A 23,552-nucleotide genomic window follows, 5' to 3' on the forward strand; every position below is an offset into this window, starting at 1 on the left:
ACATCCTAGGTACAGCTATGCACAGAGAAGCTGCTTAAGATGAAAGGTTAAATGCGTGTACATAATTACTCCTATTTCCTACTCACAAATAGCTCATGCTATTTGAAAGTAAAATTATGGCACTCTATTTATGTAAATAATGAATAATAAGCATAATATCAAAATGATATGCAAATATTCATACATGTCTTATGGGAGAAAAGGATTATAATAATGTACAGGTGTAGATTTTCATAACAGTGGGTACACTTTACATCTACATTCACACGGGTGCTATATTTGTAATAAATATATACCACAGATTAATAGGATAGTAAGGTTCAAAGCATTATTTTCTCTATGTTATTTTGAAACAAAGTATGTGTCATAGTTTGAATGAGAAATGTCCTGTTGTTTCTTTTTTACTCTTTACTCATTAGGGATTTTTTTTTTTTTTTGCTGCTTTGGGGGCCTGCCACACAGCACCCAAATAAATCACATATGGAGAGACCTATTATTACTTATAAATGCCAACCTTAGCTTGGTGTGTTTCTAGCCAGCCTTTCAAAACTTAAATTATCACAACTGCCTTTTGCCTCTGGCTTTTTCTTTTTCTTCTATATATCTTACTTTCACACTTACTCTATGGCTGGCTGTGTGGCTGACCCCTTGTGTCCTCTTCTTGTTCTTGTTTCTTTCCTCTTCCAGATTTCTCCTTCTATTTATACTCTCTGCATGCCAGCCCTACCTATACTTGGTCCTGTTTCGCTATTGGCCATTTAGCTCTTTATTAGACCACCAGGTGTTTTAGAGAGGCAAAAAGTCACAGCTTCACAGAGTTAAACAAATGCAGCATAAAAAAAGCAACACACCTTAAAATAATGTTCTACAACAATGTCCCATAAGCTTGATGACTTGAGCTCTTGGTCCTTGGCTAGTGTCCAGTCTAGGAAGGTTTTGGTAGCTTTAGAAAGTGGATCCTTGCTGAAGGAAGTATATCATTGGAAGGTTTTGAGGCTTTATAGATTGTCCCCTTCCCACTTTCTCCCTCCCCAGCCTCTCTCTGCTTTGTGTGTGGGCAGATATGTGATCTTCCTGTTCTCTGACTGTTGCCATGCCTTCCTTTCCACGATAGACTCTCTTTTTCTGGTGCCATCAATCAAAATGAATCCATCCTTTCTTCAGCTGCTTTGCCAGGATGATTTGTCACAGCAGCAGATAATTAACTAATACAGTCTCTCTTAGTAGGCCAAGTGCTCTCTAACTCACTGGCGTCCTCCTGCAGCAACGACTCAATATTCATAGATTACTTAAGCCACACTAGCTAAATGGTTATTTTCTCATTTAAAAAGTACTTCTGGACTGGGATGCAACCAACTGGAAAACGGTCATTTAGCAATCTGAGGTATGTCTTCAGCATCTATGCAAAAGAAGCATCCACAAGTGTACTGTGAAATGTTAATATAATACAGGAAAATCTATTACCCTTTGGTTGTGTGAACATTGAGAGCCAGGGCCACGGGCATCTTTTGGAAATATTTCTTGAGGAAGATTCAGCAATTCAGCTGAACTTTTAACCCTTCCTCTAAGCTGGCCATTTATATAAGGTGAATATAGCAAATGTTAAAATATTAATGTAATTTCTAATATCGTCATTTTGATTGGATCTCGAATCACCAGAGATGTTACTATAGGATTTCATTTTCTTTCCATATATATATATATATATATATATATATATATGTATATATATATATGTATATATATATGTATTTAATGTAATCTTATGGGTTCTATCAATCCTCGACAACAGTAAAGTAAATTAAACAATAAACAAAGTTTGGGTTGTTTTGTTTAAATTAAGACAAAGTTGACCATGGAATTTAAAAAAAAAAACATTCAATTTCTTCATGGGAGTTACTAGTGGTTTCCTATTGAGTGAGAAGCCATGATTTATTCAGCAAAAGCTCTTCTACAGAGCCAATTTTATTGTTTCACACAGTAGCGACTGAGGAGAATTATTTATAAATTGATTAGAAAGTAAGACCACAAGGTCTTTGAGAGAAAAAAAAAAGCATAGATTCATGCTAAGAAAAACTTGTATTGCTTGTAGATGCTGGGCCTCCAGACAGCGGTTAACACTGCGTTAGTGTCATTCTTCTTAGTTGTGAATAGCATGCGTGAGAGGGGTCAAGCTGAAATGAAGGTGCAACGGTCATCACCCCAGAAGGAAGACAAATGCAGTTAAGTAGGGAATAGCTCATCAAGCTCCAGGTGTCTACACCCCTCCTACGCTCAAGCATGAGAGAAACTCCTGTTTCTGACTGCAGGCTGCAACTGGAGAGTCAGATGGTGCCAGCCCGCTGGAGGAAGCTGCATGAAGTGGGCTACCCAGGAGACCTCTCTTCATGGTTATTGTACTGGAGGCCAGCGAGCAGAAAGGTGGTGAAGAATTTAATGTTTTATGAATGATCCAAGTAATTTCTGTCTCTCAGTTGTACTTCTTCTTCATTCTGATGTTATTTGGCTGGTTCCATGATTCCATGTTTCACATTACTAAATATTTTATGTAAAGTTTGTATGAAATTGTAATAAACCTGAAGAAGTTTCTGTTATAGACCTTGAATTTATTTTCTATTTATAGTACAGCATATTATATAAAATCTCATTTTCAAGGGATTAAGAATTTGACATCAGCAGAGGATAGTTTGCTGTGTCAACAGAAAGGAATGATAGCGTCTCCCATTATGTAAAAGGTTTGTTTTGATGATATTTATTTACTTACCCTGGAAATTAAAAAAAAATGGATGTAAGCAGAAATTTACAATGACAGTTAAAATACAGTAACACAATATGAAACTTCTAGCCACGTGAGGGGAATTTAGTGTCTTTACTGTTTTTCCTATTTTGGTCTCTTTTTCTTAAGCTTTCCCAAGTTGGGAGGAGCTTTTGTTTCTCCGTGACATAGTCATCTTTGTGGCTATTAATGAACATGTATTTTTGTTTACACTTGCTGGAACTTTCAGTCTTCCACAGCAAGAAGGATAATTCCTCTTCAGAATTCTGCAGCTTCCTCTTCCATCTCCTGTATCCCATCTCATCATCCTCCTCCTGCCCTTGAGTTCAGGTCACAGTAGTCTATTTGTGCCTTTAGTTTTCTGTTCCCTTAGTCCTTTCATGTCAACTCATGAACATTTCTTAGATGCCTCCTGTATGCACTTGCAAATCTCTAGATTATCCTTTGCATCTAAGCCACCATATTGTCTGGCCTTTTTGCCCCAACCTTGTTTCTGAGATGGTGTTTTGCATACTTATTTCCACTCCATAATTAGTAATTTTTAAATGCATATGAATATTTTCCTATTTATATTTATGTATAGTGTGTGTGTGTGTGTGTGTGTGTGTGCGTGCGCGCGTGCCTGCGCATTGCCCAAAGAGGCCAGAACGTGTGCTTGGTTCCCTGGGCACTGGAGTTAGAGACAGATGTAAGTTGCCATGCTAGTGCTGTGAACTGAACCTGGGTCCTCTGCAAAGGCATCTGGTGCTCTTAGCCCCTGAGCCATAGTCCCAGTCTCTTTGCCTTATGTCCTTAATGAACTGAAACCTTGCGGCTCCAACTGCACTGATATTCATCTTATTTATGTCAATAAATAACTTCTAAGTTGCCAAAATTAGTGCTGTTTCACTCACATGGTCTGTTTTCAGCATTTGGTGGTATATCACATGATATTCAGAGTGTTCTCTTTCCTCGTGTTTTCTTAGCTATCCTGTGGATTTTGTCAGGTTTCCTTCAGTTTTCTGACCTCTTCTTCCTGCTACTATTTGGATATATATGTCCTTAAGGTCTTTCTTTTCCACTTTCCCTAATGATTCAGTTCTTTAAAACCAGTGTTTCCCATAGGAGAGCAGATCTTAAGTACGTGAAATAATGCGGGTGCCAGCTTGATGTAGCTACTCGATAATGTTTAGGTTTTCAGAACAGCAGCGGGACCAGTACTTCTTTATCCTGGTGCATGAACTGGCTTTTCAGAGCCCATTCTCTAAGATGGGATACCTTGCTCAGCGGAATACGAGGGGAGGGGTTTGATCCTGCTTCAATGTAGTATGCCAGACTTTGTTGATTCCCTAAAGGAGGCCTTACCTCCTCTCAGGAGTAGATGGAAGATGAGTTGGGGAAGGAGGGCGGGAGAAGGAGAAGGAAGAGGAACTGGGGTTGGTATGTAAAATGGAAAAAGAAGGTTTTTAAAATAAACACCCAGCGTTTTCTGCATGGAAGATATATGTACTTTTATTAGAACAAATGAACTAAACTACTTCCACAATTTTTTCCAGTTTTCCTTGGTGCGGGAGAATTGTCTGTATTCTGTCAATCTGTTTATTTTGAATAAATGCTGATTGGCCAGGCAGGAAGTATAGGCGGGTCAACCAGACAGGAAGTAGATAGGCGGGTCAACCAGACAGGAAGTAGAGGTAGGGAGATGAGAACAGGAGAATTCTAGGAAGGAGGAAGCTCATTCCTCCCATTCCAGCCTAGACAAGCAAAGAAGCAACATGTGAGCTGCTGCACTAAGAAAGGTACTGAGCCATGCGATTAACATAGATAAGAATAATGGGTTAATATAAGCTACAAGAGCTAATAAGAAGCCTGAGCTATTGGGCCAATCAGTTTATAATCTTATGGAGTCCTCTGTGTGATGTTTCTTTGGGTCTTGCCGGCTGTGGGGAACTGAGCAGGACATAAACTCCAACAAGCAGGTCCCTTCATGTTACACTTCCAGTTTTCCTACAGTCAGATTCATTATCACTACATATTACATTCCCTTCAGGTCTGAAATTCTCAACCCATCTCCAATTTGATTAATAGCACTACTTCTCCTAAATGTCTGTTTCCCTGAGAGTTGTGTTACTGAACTTACTTTGAAATCTGATCAATGTTTTGTGTCTGCCTTTCACTGGTCTTTCACGATTTTGGTACTTGGTGGACCACATTTAATTCCTTTTATTCATTTTCATTTCATTCTGAATTATGTGGGTCTGTGTCTATCTGTGTGGGCATGTAAACATGAGGACAGATGCCTATAGAGGCCAGAAGAGGGCACTGGATCCCCAGAGCTGGACTTAGGAGTAGTTTTGAGGCAAACAGTGTGTGTGCTGGGCACCAAACTCATATCTTCTACAAGAGCTGCATCTCTTACTCTTAACCTCCTAACTACTTTAGGGGTTTTGTTTGTTTATGACAGTCTTGCTGTGAATCTCAGCCTTGCCTAGAACGCATAATCAAGATCAGCTTCTCGAATGCTTAGCTGACAGACAACTACTACTGTGCTGGGATCCAGCGATTTAAAGTGTACCACTTTCAGCTACATTATCATAGAAGATTTTTTTTACACTTTTATTTCCTTAAATTCCAGAAAAAAAATGTTAAACATCCTATAAAATGTTTATAAAGAAAAATGAATAATTATATGTTTAATAGTTTTTTTTACAGTATAACTAGTCTAATACAGATTCCATACTTTATAGTTAAAGAAAAATGTAAATCAAGGCATTTTTGCTTTTATAATTTACAACACATGAGTTTATATCATTTATATTACTATCTTAAAATCATTAATGAATGCCATATTTTTTATTAAATTATGTCTCAAGAGATGTGTTGCATTTATTTTAAGTAATATGGAAATCTAGCTATTTTACATTTTCCCCTCATAAGATACTAAGATATACCAAATATCATTGTAGCCAAAGATTTTTGTGCATCTATGAATTTTTTTAGTAATATTTATAAAAGCAAAGGCTTGAGGATGTAGCTCAGTCTGTAGGTGTTTACCTGATGTGCACAAAGCCCTCCCTAGTCCTATTGACCCCTTGTAACCTGAGTGCACGGGATTGGCATATGTCTGTACTCCCAGCATCTCAGAGGGAGAGGCAGGAAGATCAAAAGCTAATGGGACAACACAGCAAGTTCAAGGCTGGCTTAATAGACACGAGACAAGGTCTTTAAAAAGACAAGTTGTAGAAGCAAATTGCTTAACAGATTAAAGACGTTATAAAGTCTTTAGATGAATTTTAATTTTGGACCAAATTTCCTTCAGCTCCTGCTGCATCCGTTTACATCTTAACAACTTTGTGAATGATACCAATTATTTTACTGAACTTCCTCAGTATTTTAATATATTTCATTAAAAAATAATAATTGGTTGTGTAAATGTGTGTTTCTTATTTTAAACTTTTTTAATATCCTTGTCCATTTGAATTGCGAACTACTTTCTTGAGCCTGTTTTGGTCAGTTGGTGGTTATTTGTAAGAACAAATTATTAGTGTATTTTACGTATTTTGAGACTGTTGAGACTATCGATCACTGAGTGCCTGCCTGGGTGTTCATTCTTCAGTAGAAGTTGGTCGTTGACTTTTCTGTGCACTGCTTTCAGTTCTTGCTGTTCACCTGCTTCCCCCAACCTGCAGTCTGTTGATTTCCAGTCTTATAATGACACTCATACTAGGGCCAGGAAGATGGCAGGGATTGTGTTGGAGCCATCTGTGTATTTTAATTCGCTGATCAAACATTTGTAAATGTCACTTTTAGTACTGTGGGAACGGGCGACTCTGACCCTCTGTCTCTACTCTTCCCAACCCCTGCAAAATTGTGTGTATTTTTTTGATGACCACAGCACAAAAGACTATTACTGTTTCTTTCCTGAATTCAGTATGAAGGTCTAAAGTATTTCTTATTTCATAAATAATTACTGCATGTTACACGTGTTCCTTCTGTAGAAAACATTTCTTTTCATGTGAACTCTATGTGCAAGTGTGTATGCAGGTATGGCTAACAATGCAGGTATGTGTGAGCCAGAGGTTAATCCTCAGTCACTCTCTTCAGCACTTTTGAGACAGAGACTCTCATTGAACTGGAAACTCATCATTTCAGCTAGACATGCTGGTCAGAATGCACTGGGACAACAGGACCACATCCCCATAAAGAACTTGGGTGCTAAGGGGATGAGCTCTGGTGCCAGGGGTATAAACTCTGGTCCCTCTGCTTCTACAAGCACTTCATCCACGGGCCATTTCTCCAACTCCCCAGGGAACATCATGAGCAGATTTCTACATTCTAAAGAGATACTCTTTAGAAAAATGATATAGTGATTAACTAAAACATGAAATTTAAACCACATATCTATATTTCCTTCGATATTCTAAAGAATGGTAATACTATCTGAATGTTAAACATAATTATATCAATATTGGCAAACTGTAACTCAAATAATGGTATATATGCACACACACACATACACATACTACTTTGAGTATTTTAGTCCCTCAATTATTTTTAGGGAGCTAATAAATATTAAGTCATGCAAATACTCTGTAACTTCCTCACTAGTCTAGCCTGATCAACTGAAATTTGAAGACAATTAGATGACTACAAAAATATTAAAAACTCATTTTGCTGTGCATAACAAAAATCATATTAACATGAAAGCATGTAAGATATTCTGAGTAACACTTCAATGAGACAACAACTCAGGTATTTATGGTTGCTGTACTTATTGGAAACAGTTTTTAAAAAAGAATGTACCCTTAAAATCATTCTGCATCACTCATTCTCGAAGTCCTACCTCTTTGGTGATGCAGTTTCCTGTGTTATATTTCCTGCTGCTAAAATTTGCTGCAGATATTTGAAGTTATTTCATGTTCTTTGATCTCATTTTTTAGCATTGAAGACCAGGCATGAGTTTAGAGACATTTTTTTTGATAGGGGTCATAATGAAACCAAATAAACTATAACATTTTATTGAGGTTGAATTGAACATAAATTACAATCATAGGCTGAGGGAAAGCACCAGCCTATTTGTTGAGTGTGTGTCAAACAGATAAATAATGCTTATTTGTGTTGTGTAGCAAAGCAATCATGATTACAATATGACAATTATTGTTATAACTCATAACACAAAAATTCAAATAAGAAGTTCCAGGAGTCACTCCCATTTAATCTGGTACCACGGATTATTGGAATGGATGTGATTCATCTCCGATGTATTTCCTAGTGCATTTGTGTTAGAACAATGACCAAATGGAACTCTCAAACAGAATGCTTTTTAGTCTCATGGGATGTTCGTAAAATTCATAATCATGCACAAACACAAAGGAAAAACATGACTGCAAAACATTTGAGTCTTTATGCTCTATTACAGAGAAGTATTTATCTTTTCTTAAAGCTGCCTTGTGTTTTCAAGGCTGGTCCCTAAGGAACGACAAGCGAGTGGCTTGTTGTGATAACTGAAAATGGTTTTTTTAAAAAAACTAAATAAATATTTAAAATTTAAATTCATAGTAGGCTTCAGGTTGTTTTAGTGAATTGTCTAAATTATTTTAAAAGTGTTTAAAACTTACTGTTTTTTTTTTCTGTTTACTGTTCCTGCAAGAACATTTGTTTACATGCATGTACATATGTTATTGGCTAGAATCTGCAGATGAGGAGGCAATTGCTGTATTTTTCTTTCTAGGACATTTGACCACTATTAATAGTATACCTCCTAGGTCCATTCATTTTCCTGCAAATTTTGTGATTACCTTCTTATTTGGAGTTGAATAGGATTTATATGTGTGTGTGTGTACCAAATTATCATTATTTATTAATCTGTTGATGTACAATTTGGTTGACTTAAATTAATATCTGTCATAATAAAGCAGCAATAAATATGGAGGTGAAATATCTCTATAGTAGGCTATGGAGTTCTCTGGTTATATTCTCAGGAGTGAAACAACTGAACCATGTGGTCATTATCATTTTAAATTTGTGCAAAGTCTTCACAGTGACTTTCCACACTGATTGGATTAACTTGCACAACAGTGAATAAGGGTTTCTTTCTTTCTATGTGGTTATATTCCCAGGAGTGAAACAACTGAACCATGTGGTCATTATCATTTTAAATTTGTGCAAAGTCTTCACAGTGACTTTCCACACTGATTGGATTAACTTGCACAACAGTGAATAAGGGTTTCTTTCTTTCTATGTCTCTTCCCACAGTTGTTGTTGGATTTCTTGATGATAACCATTCTGACTGGGGAATAGTTCACAGTAGTTCATAGCAGGGGACAGGAAGAACTGAATACAAAGATGAAAAGAGGATATAAAGCTAATTATTTATATAGTTTTAAGTCTACATTGCATCTCTCTCTCTCTCTCTCTCTCTCTCTCTCTCTCTCTCTCTCTCTCTCTTTCATCTGTGTGTGGTGGATAAATGCATAAAAATAAGTTTGATAGTTGAATGTGTAAAATCTAAACCCAGCCCACAGCTTTTAAATGGCCGTTCAGCTATCTAGAAGTTCAGTGAGATGCATAGACTTTTTATCTGGTTGGTATCAGTGTGTTTTGATTTGCAAATTTTATAATAAAATTCTAAAAATAAAATAAATATAAACTAACAACTTACTGTTTATGAAAATATTATTATTATTATTAATCTTAATATTCCTATATTTTAAAATCATTATATATTACCAAAGAACTAATTTATACTCCAAATTGTAATCTTCCCAAATAGCATTGTTACAGGTAGAGTATTCAATAGCTTCTAAGTTTTAAAGCTGAAAGTCTCCTTCACTGAGGATCATCATCCTAGGATAACTGAATCAGTTTGTCACCCCAAGTCACAGTTCTTATCAAACTTCTCTTTTAGTATAGAGAGATTGCTTAGCAGTTAAAAGTTCTTGCTGTTCTTCCAGAGGACCTGGGTTCAATGTCAGCATCCTCATCTCAGTTCACAGTTGTCAGTAACTCCTATTCCAAGGGATCTGATGCTGCCTTCGTGCCTCCACAGGCATTACATGCACATGGTACACAGTCAGACATACATGGAGGTGAAACACTCATACACATAAAACAATAACACATAAATTATTATATCTATAATAAATACAAATGATAATATAAAATAATATTAAAAGGAAGATCACCTATATGATACACACAATTTCCAAATCTTCCCACAAAGGATAAATTTACTTTGTAAGTCATAACTTCATGTTACGGGGCTGCAAAGTGCGAGAGCTGAGTTCTTTCCCCAGCATGGTTTCTATACTAATTACTTTTCTGTGACTTTGGGCAAATGCAGAAGTGGCTTAAGGAGGAAGGTTTTAGGGTGTGCCACCCATCATGTTAGGGATGCTAACATGGCAAGGGTGCTTTATTTGTTTAGATGGGAGCTTGTGGCTGTGGATTCTAATGTCCTAATGGATCAGGATGCAGAGGTAGATAGGGACTGCAAGTGGGTGTAACCCTCATATGCCAACCCTCTAGTGACTAGGCACTGCATCCCAAAGGTTTCAAAATGTCACACAACAGCACTGTCATTTAGAGACCAAGCTCAGATACCTAAGCCTAGGGTATTCCATTAGCATATCCTCAACAGACATACTGTTTGTAAGATGTCTTTTTAAAATACAATGAAACAAAACCTTGCTGCTTAAAACTGACAAATTATAGCAACCAAAATTGACTTTAATAAGATACTTACATCTGTAAAAATTCTTCAGAGCCACATACTCTTAGAAGATACTCATTGGGGAAAAGCTGCTCATTTGCACATAAAAGCAAAATTTCAGCAATTAGGTCTTTGACAAGATAATTAGCTGGAAAAAAGTGAAGAATGAAAGTGAGTAGAGCTTCTGATACATTGACTGTGAAGCTTTTGAGCACAAAACCTAATAATCTCATTATGAAGCATTGTAGACACCAAGGGGGATTAAAGTACAACACATTTATTTGTCTATTTATTAGGTTCATGGTTATTTTAGATAAAGGGGGCTTGCAGTCATTTTTAAGTTCAGTTCTGTCTGAATGGAAAATGTCAACACTAGTTATTGTGCTTCTCACACATAATGGTTTGATCCATTATGGCTCTGCACAAAAGATATTCTTAGGAGGCTAGACAGCTGGTTCTGCAGTTAAGAGCACCGGCTGCTCTTCCAGAGGACACAAGTTCAATTCTCAGAACCTACACGGCAGTTCCCAATTGTCTATAACTCCTATTCTAGGAGATTCGAGATTGTGTTTTCTCTCCATGGGCACCAGATGCATGCACAGTAATAGACAAACATGCAGGCAAAACATCCATATACATAATAAAAAATAAAAGAAACTTTAAAAAAAGAAAAAGATAAGTTTGGGGCAGGAATGGTGGCTCAGCGATAAGGAACTTTCTGACTTAGCATGAACCCAAGTTTGGTTCTCATCCCCCACATCAGGAGCATCACAAACACATGTAACTTCAGTTCTAGAGGAGATGGTGACCCCTTCTAGCCTCAGCCAGCACTGCACATACATGTTGCAGGTACATACACTTTTGCCCACATATATAAACATAAAAGTAAAATAAACATAAATATTTTTTAAAAATAATATGCTATTGACTTGATATTAAGATAATTTTACTACCATAAAAATGTGGTTCTTTGTTTTATGCTAAATCATCGATATAATATAGACTTTATTTTTTTAGTAGATTTACATAAATATGTTCTTCAACCAATGGGGCTCAGCTTCCTTATCAAAAATTTTTTAATAGCATAGTCTCTGCCCTTTGTGAATCTGACATTTGGTTGATGTAAACAAAATAGATCAATGTGGTCAATATATTTTAAATGTTTCATGCTCCGCATTTTTAGCGTGAGTCAATGAACTTTCAATGTGAGGCAATCACCGAAAGCAGGCAGTGCTGACTCTTGCAAATACTCAGCCAGTAAGAATTTTTAGTAGACAATTTTAAATGTCCAACAGCATTTTCCAGTGGAATTTTGTCTGAAATTCTGTTTACTTAACTGTGGTTTATTTTATAATTATATTTCTTCTTCTTCTTCTTCTTCTTCTTCTTCTTCTTCTTCTTCTTCTTCTTCTTCTTCTTCTTCTTCTTCCTCTTCCTCTTCCTCTTCCTCTTCCTCTTCCTCTCCTCCTCCTCCTCCTTCTCCTCCCCCCTCCTCCTCCACCACCTTCTCCACCATCTCCTTCTGCTCTTCTTCTTATTCCTCTTCTTTCTTCCTCTTCTTCCTCTCCCTCCTCCTCCTCCTCTCCCTCCTTGTCCTCATCCTCCCCTCCTCGTCATCCTCCTCATCCTCTTCCTCTCCTCCTCGTCCTCCCCCTCCGCTTCTCCCCCTCCCCTCCTCCTCCTCCTCCTCCTCCTCCTCCTCCTCCTCCTCCTCCTCCTCCTCCTCCTCCTCTTCTTCTTCTTCTTCTTCTTCTTCTTCTTCTTCTTCTTCTTCTTCCTCCTCCTCCTCCTCCTTGTCATCTTTTCCTTTTCTTTTTCCTCTTCTTCTTGTTGGGAAAAAACAACTTTGACTAAAACGGGTTAACAATTGGTGCTATTGCCATAAAACCCAGACATGCTACATTTAAAATTTAGATTTTTATGGTAGATCAAGGTGTCATTAAAGAAAGTGTTATAGAAAATAATTATAGAGGTCACGAGGGAAGGGCAGATGGTCACACATTGTCCTGGCAGAGGGTACTTAATAATATTATGACATGGGAATATTGAAAGGATGGTATGGATTAAAGTTAGCTCAAAAAGAGGCCACTGACAAAATTCTTGTCAAAGGACTCTGGTAAACAACAGAAAGAATCTCCAAAGACACCTCAGTTTGACTTTCCTGGTGTCAGGGATGCAGGTACTGAGCTACATGAAGCATATACAGATTATGCTTAGTTACAAATATTCTCTTAATGCTTATGTAAGACTGCATAGCCCACTATCTACCTTCTTTCTCCCCTACTTTAGTTTTATTGGAGCAGAAGAGTCTAAGATTTACTATGAGTCAAGATAGGCCTTAAAGTTTTATCACGGGAAGCTTACACATGGAAAGGTAATGGATAATTAGTACAATATTTGTAAGTGTTTTGCCTGGCTGTGGGGTGAGGAAACCTAGCTTATATTGTCAGGTCTGTAGGAAGACTACAAGAAGAGAAAGTTCCAAAGAGGACTGGTCCCAAAGAACTTCTGAATTCCTTCAGTTCCAAGCAATTAGTTACCTAGAGTGTGGAGCTTCGGAAAACGATCTACTGAGCTCCTGCGAAGTGATGTCTCCTGTCACCTGTTGCTTGTGGCCTGTTGAATGTCTCATATTTAGTATGGCTGCACCTGGAGTCACTATCTTTATCCTTAAGCCTTTATCATCAAGTGACGTTCCTCATTCACATATTGTCAATAAACACATACCAGGGCTGCCTTTATGTAGATTTATACCTGTATTTTTTTTTGTAGCCCTTGATAGAATCATTCTTTTCATTTCATACCATCTCTCACTTCATGCAGATCCTCTCGTTGTTTAACCCTCAATTCTCCAGCAACTTAAGCAACTGGACTCAGAATCTGTATTGATTAGATCAAAATGCAGCACCATTGGCTGGAGAAACATAATCCTGCTTTTGAATATTGGGAGCTCGATGTAAAAGAGAGATGGACTGACTGTAGGTCATTGGACAAACAGTGTGTATGCTTGAATGCTTGGCCTTTTTTCTTGTGTTGGAGAAACAAGGCAATGAGTGAATCAGCAGAACAAGCTGTGGGAAACAGTGACACAGAGAGACCAGCTTGGGGCTTTAAAGGAATTCTGAGTTTTGGCATTTGTGCTTCAAATTAACCCCTAAGTCTTTGACATATTCCTACTCTTAAACTCTATAAGAAACACTTATATTGTTTGAAAATGTTTTCTCTTCTGCTTCAGTCAGCATGAGTTGGTTTAAAGCCAGATTCTTAACATGTTTAGCAACACACCAGGTCTCTGTCTGTATCCTCTGTGCTTACTCAAGCCTCAGCTAGAGCGAGGAGGAAGACAATACAAACATTAAACAGTGAAAACACTTCCTAGTCCACTGTGTATCTGAAAATGTTTGCCTATTGTTGAGTAATAACCCATGTAGTCACAGCTGGATGTTTAGTAAGCATCCATTGCTCTGCTAAATAAAAGACCAACCAACAAAAAACAAAAACAAAAACCCAAAACCAAAACCAAAAAAAAAAAAACAACCCAGCATTCTATATAACTTTAAAGAAATCGTCAAGTAATAGAAAAGAAAATGCCTAGTAAAAATGATATAATATAAACTTCTTGGAACCATAGCCAGGAGCTCCTTCTTAGTCAACTGTATTGACAACTGGGATAGTGTATGCGGCACAGAGCTCTTAAATTTCTCACGGTAGGGGCAGTCGCCAACTCATTTCCTTTCTCACAATTTATTCATCCTCCTGAACAAAGTACTTGTTCCTGCTGGGTAGGAAATGACATTTTCACTTATATATCATCTTCATCTTGAAAGCTTTAGAAATTCCATCTATTTTAATCGTGCCAAAAATTTGCTCCACCTGCTATTATAAATTGCAAGAAAACAAAGATTTCTGGAGAGCTATGTAAAGAGACTCCCTGTTCACAAGTCAGATGTCTTCAATAAATAGCTCATGGCTGATTTCCTGTTACTTCCCTTCAGGGTAAGACAGTACCAAATGGTGGTTCCTTTAGTGATTTCAGACCGTCTACTGATACTGAGATTTGTGTGTCTGCTTGCAAGTATTCTTACCTTGTGGCAGAAGATGAAGCGTCTGTGCCGCGTTAATAGAAACATTTACTCTAAACTTGGTGCCCTCGAAGAGTTGGGATGGGTAAACCGTAGTGACTGCCCAGATTTTTCCAGAATTGGAATTATTGTCACTTGCACTATATGATTTTCTTATTCTGAAAAGTATACACAAAAAAAGGCTTAGGACATGATCTGCATCATTTTATCTTTTTTTTTTTTTTTTTGAAAACTATCACCCAATTAAAAAGAACCACAGCAGGATCTGTAACCCTGAAAACGAAGAAGCAGCCACCTTCGCTCTGTGGCATGGTACATGTACTCAAGCTGGCTTGGTAGAAATTACAACCAAGAACAAGGACAGAGGCATCCCTAGGCTTCTTGGGAATGTTCCAATTAAAATTATTAAGAATGTGCTTTTTTACAGGAGACAGGAGGATCCATCCAGTGCAGGGTGACTTACTTTTGACTTTGGTCCTGATGTCATGGCTCCTCCCTCAGATCATGCACATGCCTAGTTCTCTAAAGCTTTAAGTACACTTTGGATCTTGATTCTGTTGTTGTTGTCTAATCTATAACATCCCTGTTTCTCTAAAATCTTTAAAGCTGTGGATTTTACAAAAACAATCGAGATATGAGTGCATGTTGAAAAATTAGCAAACATTGGAGTCAAAGAATTGCTAAAAAGTTAATGCTTGGAACAATCTGAGTTTGAATTCTCATGCTACTGCTTTGGAATCTTGGAGTCAGAGACACACTGTTTGACTTGCCTCTTTGTACACACAAAAGGAACTGTTACCACCTACTTCAAAGGCTTTGTGTGAGGGTTAAACAGGAAAGGCATAAGGATTTACAGACTCTGAAGCCATGTAAAGCATCATAATGATCAGTCTGTATTGCCATGACGGGTCCCTGTGGGCCCATGTTTAATACCATATGTAGAACACACTACAAAGATGCCAACAAATACAAAATACTTCCCCTGGTGAAACAAAATCTTGCTGGTATTTATTTGTGTTGGTTTTCCTGACATCCAAACACTTCTTAAATGGAAAAATATGATTCTATATTAATCTTTGAATCCTTCATCCTTGGCTCATGTAAAATAGTCTCCATGGTCTCACATGCCCATGTGTTTGAACACTTGGTCCCCAGATTGTACTGCACTTTATAGAAGTAGAGGAACTTTTAAGATGTTGATTCCAGCTGGAAGAAGTGTGTCAGTGTGGGGCGGGCCTTGAGGTGTATAGCACAGTGATGCTTCCTGTTTTCTCTCTGCTTCAGATATTAGCACTTATATAACAAGATACTGTTCAGTGCATGAACAATTTCAGGTTCTTCCATTGGGAGCAGTTAAATTTAAAGTACATACTCATGATTGATTTTTCCCTAACCTTTGCAGGGCATTCAGTGTGAACTGGGACTTCTTTTGCTCATTATGGAATTATACTATGTTTCATAATCATGTGGTATTTCTTTTCAAATGAGATTTGAAAAATTATGTCAAAACAATCCAATCAAGAAATGAAGAATATCTTCAATACATTTAACTAACCTTATTTAATTATTAGAAAGATAAATACAATAAGATATTCAGATCTATTTCATTGTGGGTTGGGAGAATGTCTTGTGAAACTTGGTCTTCATATTTCAAATTGATTTTCTTTTTTCCTTGTTTAGTTTTGAATTGAGAATTCAAAGCACTGAGTGAATTCTAACATATCTTATTAAGGGAATACTGTGCTTAGATTGGGTCATTATGCACACAGACACTTAAGCTACAGATGCAATCATTCATATCTCTTCACTACACCAACCTTACCATGTGGTTGGTTGCTTTAGTGTTCATGATTACTTAAAAAGAAATCAATGGGGAAAAGTGCTTTTTAAGAGTTTGGAACACACAGCACAAGTCACTGACAAAATCACTAAGACACGTCCCTGTCACTGTAGCATCCACATTTTATCATCTAAGAATAACCACATGCTAGAAAATGAAAGCATTGCTGGAGTTTATAAACGCTCCCTTCAGTGGAGCATTAAGATAGCTGTTGCTCACATTATGTAGGTAGGAATTACCAAATTACAGCTTTGAAGACATGTTTTTATTAAAAATTTTAAATTATGTGTATATGCACATCTCTATACGTGGGCATTGCAATTTATTTAAAAATGGTGGGAAGAAATCATGCTATGCAACAAGGCTCACATAGAAGGTTTATTGGAAGAGAAGGGGGAAGAGGCAGAGAAGGGGACAGAGAGGAGGCTAAGAGAGGGAGCCAGAGACCTGACTCTGGAAACAAGAGTGATGGAAGAGAAAGAGAAAGAAGGAGAGAGAGAGAGAGAGAGAGAGATAGAGAGAGAGAGAGACAGAGAGACAGAGAGACAGAGAGACAGAGACAGAGAGAGACACACAGAGAGAGACAGAGAGAAGAGGTGGGCAAGGCCAACCTTTTGCAAAGAAGGTAGCAGATTGCACAGGGGGTGCTCTTAGTGGATGCTGCTGAGCACATATCCTGTCAGGACCCCAAGGACAGGGCAATACGGATGACCGAATACTAACATTGGGTATGTCCAGGTACAAATGGGTACATAAGAGTGCACCAGATTCCCTGGAGCAGGAACAACAGGTGGTTGTGAACCACCAGATGTGGGTGCTAGAAGTCATACTTGGGCCCTCTGAAAGAGTAGCAAATGCTTTTATCTGCTGAGCTTTGTTTTAGTAATGAAAGTATCAGTATTATTGTCTTTAATGATTCCAATTTAAGAATCTAATGAATCCTTTAGATTTATACTTCATAAATTAGCAAAAAAATTAATGAAAAATTGAATATTTATACAGTTTTGCATATATGTTTTTATATTTGCATAATATATATACATATATATATTTGCATGCATGTGTGTGAGCGTGTCTTCCAATGTCATTGTCAGTGATATATTTTGTTTGGTTTTGATTTTAGCTATCTCTAAGATTATTTTTATTTTTTATTTTAAAATATCAACTTATATAAATAAATGAAGAAATTTTAGGAACAGAAATATCCTTTAAATTAGTTAGTGGTTCAAACCTTTAATCTACTTTTATCACTTAGTAGGAAGCCAAACCTTTAAAGAAATATGTATTTCTTTTATTTACGACAAAAGTTTCAAGTAAATAAAAATCAAGAGGACTAAAAAAAATGTATTAAATTTTCAGAGGCACAGAAAAATTCCCACTAGATAAGTGGCAACAACATGAAAAAAGCAATCACCTTTATATCATAATATTAATGTTTACATTGGCAAGGAGATCAAGGACATTGCTGGAATTCTCTAGAGAGCAATATTTTCAGTGGAGAAATATGTATGTGCTGGTTCATCATCATGGCATTTCCTTGAGAGAAGACTCAACTGCTGGAAGGCACTCACATGAACAGAATGTCCCAGGTGGGAGGTGAACCTGTGACAATTTAGGCCTGAGCTCAAATGCCCCAAATATTTATGTCATAAATATGACATGAGCCTTAAATACACTGCAAATCAAACTACCAATGAACAGAAGGAGTTCTGATAGAGAAAGTATCTTTCAATCAAAATTTCAATGGGGAAGTGCACTTGTTTGAGTGGAAAAAGAAAAGCCAGTCATCAAGATGATCAATGACAGTTTGTGAAAAATTGTTTTATTGTATTAGCAAGCTGCTGGGATTTTGCATGCAGAACTAATTACTGAGTGGACTGAAAATTAGAGACATTTATTTAGATAAAAAAAACTTCAAAGCTTGTTAAAAGAGCAATACTCACTTTCTTACTTTGTCACAAAATGAGGCCAGGCTCTTGCTACTCCCTTGAGGTACTTCAACTATTTGAATGGAACAACCAACTGTCTGGAAGTAAAAAATTGTTAAATTAATACAGCTCAATACAGAGACAATATCAACATGTTATGTAATTTTATTATCTTCTAAAAATCAGTTTAGATTTAATTTTACCTTTTGAATTCTATTGAAGAAATATTTACATATAGAAATTATATAGAACTTAGGTATACAATTTTAGTTTTCAAGAATGCATGCATCAGTATTATCAATAACTAAGGAAATGTTGAGCAATGTTGTCTTCTTTTTGGTGGGTATAGCATTTATTTAATAGGTTATCGAAGGGAAAGAGAAGGGGGAAGAGAGAGAGGCAGAGAAAGAGGGGGAGAGGGAGAGGGGACAATAATATCTTCTTAAAAGTTCCTCATATCTCTGTTAGATTATGCTACCCACCCATTTGTAATTACCAACATTTAGATTTCTAAATTACTTACAAATGCTTTTTTTTTTTGGCTTCTGCTACTAACTGATATATCCTTTGTAAACATCTTCCCGTTGTCATCTACCAGTAGTCCATTGTTTAAACCACTGGGCATTGGCATTCTATTTTGTAACTATCCCATCATTCCTTTGGTCCCTTTCCTCCTGGTAGTCATTTGAATTGTTGATAGCTTTCTGAAACTATGAAGAAATCATCATTCCGTGTCTTAGTGCCTTTGTTGCCATATGTTTAATATGTTCATTATATATGAATTAAACTTTCAGTTAGAGGGTGCATATGTGTCTGCTTTTAAATTACTTTGTCATATATATATTTGGAAGCTCTATTATCAACTGTGAACACATTAAATTTATTATCTCCTTCTGACAGACTCTTTTGCCATTACAACATGATTTCTTTTAACTCTAGCAATACTGTCTTAAATCATATTTTCTGGTATTAGAAACACAACAATCATCTTTTTCATGCTGAGAGTTAAACCCTTGGATATTTTCCTTTTTAATATATCTGTCAAGGTAATATTTTTCTAACAGCAATTATGCTTTTATGTTCTTTAAATCTAGTATATTATTTTCTGTTTATTGTTTGGACTTTTCAGTGTATGTGTATTTAATATACTTATAAAAATGATTTTATTTCAGGTCATCATGTTTACGTGTTTTAATGTGTGTTTTTAATTTTACCTTTTCTTTTTCTCTTATTCAGTTTTATTTAATTTTCTATTTATCTCTTGGTTCAATATAATTTCATTAGTAAATTATCCCACTGTCTTGGCTACCAATATCTCTGACTCCGCTTGTCTCTGACTCCCACTGTCTCCAACTCCCACTGCCTCTGTCCTGTGACTCTGGCTCACACTAACTCTGACTCCCAGTCTCTGACTCACAGCAACTGGCTCGCACTGCCTCTTTCCAGTGACTCTGACTCACATGGCCTCTGAATCCCACTGCCTCTGGTTCTATTCTCTGGTTCCCTTTGTCTCTAGTTCCACTGTCTCTGACTCCCACCCCTCTGATGAGAAGTTTTACTCCATCAGATTGTTGCCACACTCCCTGAAATCTCTTTCCAACTCCTTGTAAAACTCTTCTCTCGTTTTGACTTTAAATATTTGAATGTCATGTGCCTATATTTGGATGATTTTGCATTCATTTGCAATTTATTGCTTCCTTGACTCTATAATTAGTTATTTTCAACTAACTTGAGAAATTTTCTCAATATTATCTCAAGTCTTCCAAATAACAACCCCACACTTATCCAAGACATAATAAATCCCCAGAGACTTCTGAACCCACCCACTGCATAGCTTCCTCTTTGAAAACATCCAACAAATCCAAGCTGCTTCTGGAACCTGCAGCTGACTGCCCAGCTTTGCTCTCCAACTCCACCAGACTGCACAGCTACAAGGAGCTGCCCTTCAGGCACAGGCTCAGCTACTGGCAGCTCTTAGGGACTCTATGTATTGTCCTGACTGTTGTTCAAAGCCCGAATTCAGCAGCTTTTATACCTTTGTCTAATGTTCACAATATTTATAACAGTAGGGAAATTTTGATGTGGGCTGTTCTTCTATATATTTGGTGCTTTTATTGATTGATGGATAAAGCTTTTTTGGACAATGGTTTAGCAGAGCAAAGCCATGTGGGAAATCTGAAAAGAGATATAGAGAATAGGCAGTGTCAGGGAGATACCATGTAGCTGCCAAAAGAGACAGACACCAGAACCTTACTGGGTAAGCCACAGCCTTGTGGTGATACACAGATTACTAGAAATGGGTTAATTTAAGATGCATGAGTTAATAAAAAGCCTGTGCTAATAGGCTGAACAGTTGTAATTAATACAGTTTCTGTGTGATTTTTCAGGTCTAGGAAGCTGGGAAATGAAAGAGCAGTCTCCTTCTACAAAATATACTGATTACTGTACTGTCATGATAAGAATTAGATATTCTTAAGATATACTCAGTTTTCATTCAGATAATTTAAGATGGCATTTCTTACGCAATGACCTTCTTGCAGAGTTAGGTATTCTTTCATTCATAACTATTGTTTTACCCTGTTGCCATTTGTTTATCAGCAGGTCAGTTTGAGTCACATCTCCAAATTCAAGAAATCTATTTTTATTACCCTAAATTCTTTCTGTTCAACATATCAAAGTATTATCCAAGGTATTACTTAATAAAACTTTTTTGTTCCTCCTATATATTGTAACTGCAGAGGTTTCTCCCCCACTTCCTTCTTCTGTGTGCCTGTGGGTGTATATGTGTGTGTGCATATGTATGTATGTTTGCATATATATTTGCAAGTATAAGTGTGTGTGTATGTGTATGTATGAGTGTGTATATATTTGTAGGTATGAGTGTGCATGGATGTTTGTTTTTGTGTATGAGTGTGTGTTTTTGTGTATGATCATGTCTGTATGAGTGTGTTTTGTGTATGATCATGTGTGTATGAGTGTGTGTTTTTGTGTATGTGTGTGTGTGTGTATGTGTGTAGGACAGAGACAGATGTTAGGTGATTTCCTCCATCAGTTCTTCACCTCCTTTATTGATGGTCACTCACTGAACCTGTAGGTCATGTATCTGGCTTGACTGGATGACTAGACATCTAGAGATTTGCCTTTGTCTGCCTCTGCAGTACAGGGATTGTAGACTCATGCCACCATGCCTAGCTTTTTATGTGGTTGCTTGGGATCTTAAGTCCTCAAGTTTATGTGCCATCTCTCTACCCTCCTCTTTCTTCTTTCTTATGGTCTACTTTTGGATTTATTGCTGTCTAAATAATATAAGCAGAGAAGTCTTTAAACACGATACAAGAACTCTATGGTTATTGTAGTGACCATAAAGTAATCCAAGAAAGGATTAGCATCAATTGCACAGTAATGACTTTATTTCCTACTTTTGTCTGGTTCCTAAGCAACTTTCCTGCCAATCAAATAATATAGGAGCTTTTGTGTATAAGAACATTTCCCTCTGCAGTTAAAGATAAGATTTTAAATCATCATAGTGAGACTCAAATGATAAATGTGATGAAATGTATGTGTACTTTCGTAAAATAAAAAGAATAGGTAAATGTCATCAGCTAAACTTCAAACTATTTTTTATCCATTAAAATTTATCATTTACAGATTATTTATTTATTAAATACATATCAGTGCTCTGTCTGCATATACACCTGCATGCCTGAAGAGGGCATCAGAGTCTATTATAGATGGTTACAGCAACCAGTTATGCAAATTGAACTCAGGACCTCTAGAAGAGCAGTCAGTGTTCTTAACCACTGAGCCATCTCTCTAGTCCCTCTGCTAAAAAGTACTAGCATATGTTAATATAACATACTATCATAGGCTGTACTAATATAACATATTAATAAGTTTGTTGAAGTGGGAACTTGAAAAATGAAAGTTAAGTGTACTTTTTATTACAATAATTTTTAATTTAAAAACATGGAATTTTTGAAATAAATAAAATGTTCTAAATAATACTAATAGATTTTCCTACTTGAGATTATTTAAATTTATTATCAATGAATCCAATCCTTTCCTGAGCGATTGTTTCCATGTTCATGTGTATTGCACATACCTCCACATTTTCCGGCAGTGTGCTCTCCCATGCCCGGGGTAGAAGGGGGTCGTTAGGGGACATCAGAGAAGGTTCCACAAGGCTCACATCTCCACTTCCTTTGTTGTCTCTATTGAGTATAGAGTCCATTGAGTATGGTGAAAAATGAGGGAGGACGCTGCTTTCAAGTTCTCTATGGCAGTTACAATGTTCATTTCCTGGTTGTCTTTGTAAATTATGATAATCCAGGCCGGTAGATGATTGAGTTAGAGTATGAAACCCGGGATCCTTAGCACTGTGATATGTTTCTGTGGGATTTCTCCAGGAGTCTCCCTCATCTGTGATCTGATGAGTAGCTAATACAGTGGGATTAAAACCAATGGCTGATGTTTTTCCATACTGAAAGTGGGAGAAGTCAGGGTTCTGAGAAGTGAATTCATTCAAGTGTCTTGGGTGTGCTCCGTGGATGGATTGCCATTTTGAAGCCAAGTTTGGTGCACCTAGCATGAAAAGGGGGCTTTCTTCTTTGTCACTCTCACACAGTGGGTTTTTATTATTGATCTCTTCCACTAGCTCATCAAAGCCCAGTTTGACCTGGTGGGAAGAAAGGCACTGGTTTGCATGGCGAAAGTGTTGGTGATCATATCCATCTTCCTGTGGGCCAATGTCATTTGGGTCTCTTGGCCAACTATATGCCATTTTTGATTTTGTGCAATGGAGAGGATTTTCTTGATGCCAAATATCTCCTTGATATTATAAAGGAAGCTACAAAACTTCCTAGATAAAAGGAAACAAAACTGTCTTTAGTTACAAAGTCACTTACAGGAAAGAAACATGTTGAATAAATATACAAATGCTTGGATTGTTCATTTGGCTGGTGAGAGACTTTCTCGAGTACTAACGTAGTCCATGAGGACCAATGCATGGGGAATCTGAAGAAGATTATTGACTTTGGCTTGACTCATAATATTTGTTTGAGAGAAAACCAAGTCTACCTTAATTCTGGTGTGCTTCTCTTTAAACATTACTTTGCATGTATGTGCACCACTTGAGGACCTGGTACTGAGGATGTAAGAAGAGGGCAACAGGATCCCCAGAACTTGAGTTACAGATAGTTGTGAGCAACCATGTGGGAACTGAGAACTAAACCACAGT

At 37.0% G+C, this 23,552-nt stretch overlaps 1 protein-coding gene across 3 annotated transcripts in view; it reads right to left on the reverse strand.

The window, feature by feature from the left end:
* Positions 1 to 23,096, reverse strand: part of Pik3c2g (phosphatidylinositol-4-phosphate 3-kinase catalytic subunit type 2 gamma) — a 309,971-nt gene extending 286,875 nt beyond the window's left edge. For all 3 annotated transcript variants that reach the window (XM_075981920.1, XM_075981919.1, XM_075981918.1), the window contains exons 1-4: positions 22,419 to 23,096; positions 18,332 to 18,414; positions 14,552 to 14,706; positions 10,500 to 10,614 (exon numbers count right to left, since the gene is read on the reverse strand). In XM_075981920.1, the coding sequence (XP_075838035.1) occupies positions 10,500 to 10,614; positions 14,552 to 14,706; positions 18,332 to 18,414; positions 22,419 to 23,096 (1,031 nt within the window). The remainder of the gene's footprint in view (positions 1 to 10,499; positions 10,615 to 14,551; positions 14,707 to 18,331; positions 18,415 to 22,418) is intronic.
* Positions 23,097 to 23,552: the final 456 nt, after the last annotated feature.

This window comes from Microtus pennsylvanicus, chromosome 8 (genome assembly GCF_037038515.1).
Source record: "Microtus pennsylvanicus isolate mMicPen1 chromosome 8, mMicPen1.hap1, whole genome shotgun sequence".
Taxonomy (NCBI): domain Eukaryota; kingdom Metazoa; phylum Chordata; class Mammalia; order Rodentia; family Cricetidae; genus Microtus; species Microtus pennsylvanicus.